Raw genomic sequence first — 3199 nt, forward strand, 5'->3', positions numbered from 1 at the left:
TTAAACTTTTTTTTTTTTTTTTTTTTTTTTTTTTTTATTTTTTTTTTTTTTTTTTCATTTTTTTTCATATTTTTTTTTTTTTTTTTAATTTAAAAACATCAAAAAAAAAAAAAAAAAAAAAAAAAAAAAAAAAGATAGATACATAGATAGATAAATAAATAAATAAATAAATAATATAAAATAAAAACCTACATAAAATATATAAAACAATATAATTATAAATTGTAATCATTTTAAAGAAAAATATGTTTTACTTTTTTATGTTCATATAAAAAAAATTATTATATGCTTTAATGAGTTTATTATTAAAAAAAAAATCACTTTTTAAGTGTACTTGTCTTTCTCATTTGCATAAATAAAGGAAGATTTTGTTATTAATATAATTAATTTAGTGAACATTTCCATAATTATCATATATTAAGATAATACATTTCATTTATTACGTGACTTATTTATATACGAACAAAGAACAGAATTAAGAGAATATGTTTATGTCTTAAAAATTAAAACACACGTTCACTTTCATATTTCATATTATCATAAATGGCACCTTATTTTCAAGGGTGACACGAAAAAAATAAAGATCAAAAGCATATATAATAAAATATGTTTTTTTTTTTTTTTAAATATAAATTTTTTGAAATATTCTTTTTTTTTCTTATTTTTTTTGTTTTTATTTTTTTTTTTTTGGTAAGTTAGTATTATAGTCGTTATACATAAGGTATGTATAGAACAATATAATTTAATTCAAGAATAAAAATATAAAGTTATATAATTTCAAAAGGATTATATTGGTATATATAAAAATGATGTGGAAAAAAAAAAAAAAAAAAAAATTTAATGAAAAATAAAAATAAGAGATATATGTATACATATATAAATAAATAAATATATATATATATATATATATATATCCATTTGTGTATTAATGGGGACCTTTAAAACTTCATTTTGTGTAAAACCATATCATTTCTTAAGGTAAATTTCGATTTTAAGTAATGAGCGAAGACTTTATTTTTTAAAATTTCTGGTTTTAACAAACTTCCAATATCTTTTTGTATAGCTTCTAATTTCTGAACCTTTGGATCTTCTTTTCTGATTTCTTTAATTTTGTCAATAACATTATTCATAAAGAGAGCTTCATTTTTATTTTTTAAGAGTTTCTTTTGTTTTTTTTTAATTTCTAAGGTTTTAATAAAAGAATCATCATCAATATCTTGAGCATAGTTAAGGAAGTTATCTTTTAACTTGGCTATATTTTCAAAGTTAAAAATATTAGTAGATGTGACAACTAAATATCTTGAATCGACTCTTTTTAAAGGAACCCCATTAACTTCATATGGACCTACTACAGCTAATAATCCTGAATTTAAAATTTTTGTTATGATACATCTCTTACCCATATGTTTTCCTGTTAATATGATGGCTACCTTTCCTACTTCTATAGATTTCCTTAATTTTCTTTGTACAACATATTTCTTTTTGGAAGCAACTTTCCTTCCGAAGTATTTCTTGTTAATGGTTTTTTTTGCATTAACTGGTACTAAAACTTTCTTCTTTCCTTTCACATTATAGTGCTTTAATTCGTTGCTTGTGTTTGTCATCTTGTCGTTATATTATTTGAATATTTATAAATAAATATATAATAATAATATATATATATATATATATATATATATATATATATATATATATAAACTTGAAAATATTTATAAAATATTATATTATTTTATTTTCTTACTTTTCTATTATTATTATTATTATATTTATATTTCTTATTATTTAATATATATATATATATATAATATAATATATAATATAATATAATATAATATTATTATTTTTATTATTATTTTCTTATTTATTGAAATATTATATAAAAATGAAAAAAATTCTATTTTTTTTTTTTTTTTAATTTTCAATTTACAAAAAGGGTATTTTTTCTTATAAAATAATTATTTTTATATTTATATATAAATAAAAAAAAAAAAAAAAAAATTTAATAAATTGTAAAAAATGTTCGTATGAAATATTATATATATATTTATATATATTATTATATGATATTATTTATTAAATTTTTTAAAAAATATAATAATTATATAATATAATATTATAATTATATTATTATAATATAATAATGGGGTATAATATTTATATAATTATATAATATATATTATATATTATATATTGATAACAAATTAATGATATCTTTTATTTATTATTTATATTACATTTATATATATATATAATATTATTAATTTATGTATTCATTAATAATATTAAATAATTTTGAAAAGAATATTTATAGAGATATTTATTTATTATTAAATTATATATATATATATATATATATATATAATATTATTTATTATATATTATATGGGTATAATTTTTTTTCTTTTTTTCATACTAAAATATTATAAATATATAAATAATAATGTATAAACAAAAAATATAATAATATTATAAATATATACTATAATGATTATAATATATATATATATATATTTCTTATATTTTAATATTAGAAGAAAATATAATAAAAAATATAATTCTTATAAAAAATTTATATAATGAAAAAAAAATACCTCTATAGTACATATATATAATATTTATACATTGTATATACTATATATAATATATTACATATTATATTTATATTTATGTTAAAATTATATATATATATAATATTATTTTAAATATACATAAGAAGAAAATTATATATATATTTTTTTTATTATAAACAAACTTGTTACCATATCAAAATAATTATTTTTATAGAACATAAAATTAATATATAATATTATATATATATTATTTTTTAAACTATAAAATTTGTAGGATTATTATAAATTTTATATTTATTATATTATATATATATATATATAATATATGACATATTTATATATATATATATATATAAGCCCACTTATTTATTATATTCTCATAATTTTTTTTATATATCTTTTAAATATAAAGAAAAGAAATAATATATTTTCTTTTTCTTTTTCTTATTTTATTTAAACATAATTATGTATATATATATATATATATATATATACATATAAATTTTAAAGTTACTAATCTTTAATTTTATTAAGTCTTTTCTCCAGTATATATATGTTTTCCTTATCACAGGATGAATAAATATATATTATATTTATATATGTATGTTTCCTTTTTTTTTTTTTTAAAA

The 3199-nt window shown here is 13.5% G+C and overlaps 1 protein-coding gene across 1 annotated transcript; it reads right to left on the reverse strand.

Moving 5' to 3' along the window:
- Positions 1–938: 938 nt before the first annotated feature.
- Positions 939–1604, reverse strand: PRSY57_1337200 (60S ribosomal protein L6-2, putative; the record flags this gene model as incomplete). Its single annotated transcript, XM_012909301.1, has 1 exon — positions 939–1604. One exon carries the CDS (start codon positions 1602–1604, stop codon positions 939–941), a length of 666 nt encoding a protein of 221 aa, XP_012764755.1.
- Positions 1605–3199: the final 1595 nt, after the last annotated feature.

Source organism: Plasmodium reichenowi, chromosome 13 (genome assembly GCF_001601855.1).
Source record: "Plasmodium reichenowi strain SY57 chromosome 13, whole genome shotgun sequence".
Classification (NCBI taxonomy): Eukaryota; Apicomplexa; class Aconoidasida; order Haemosporida; family Plasmodiidae; genus Plasmodium; species Plasmodium reichenowi.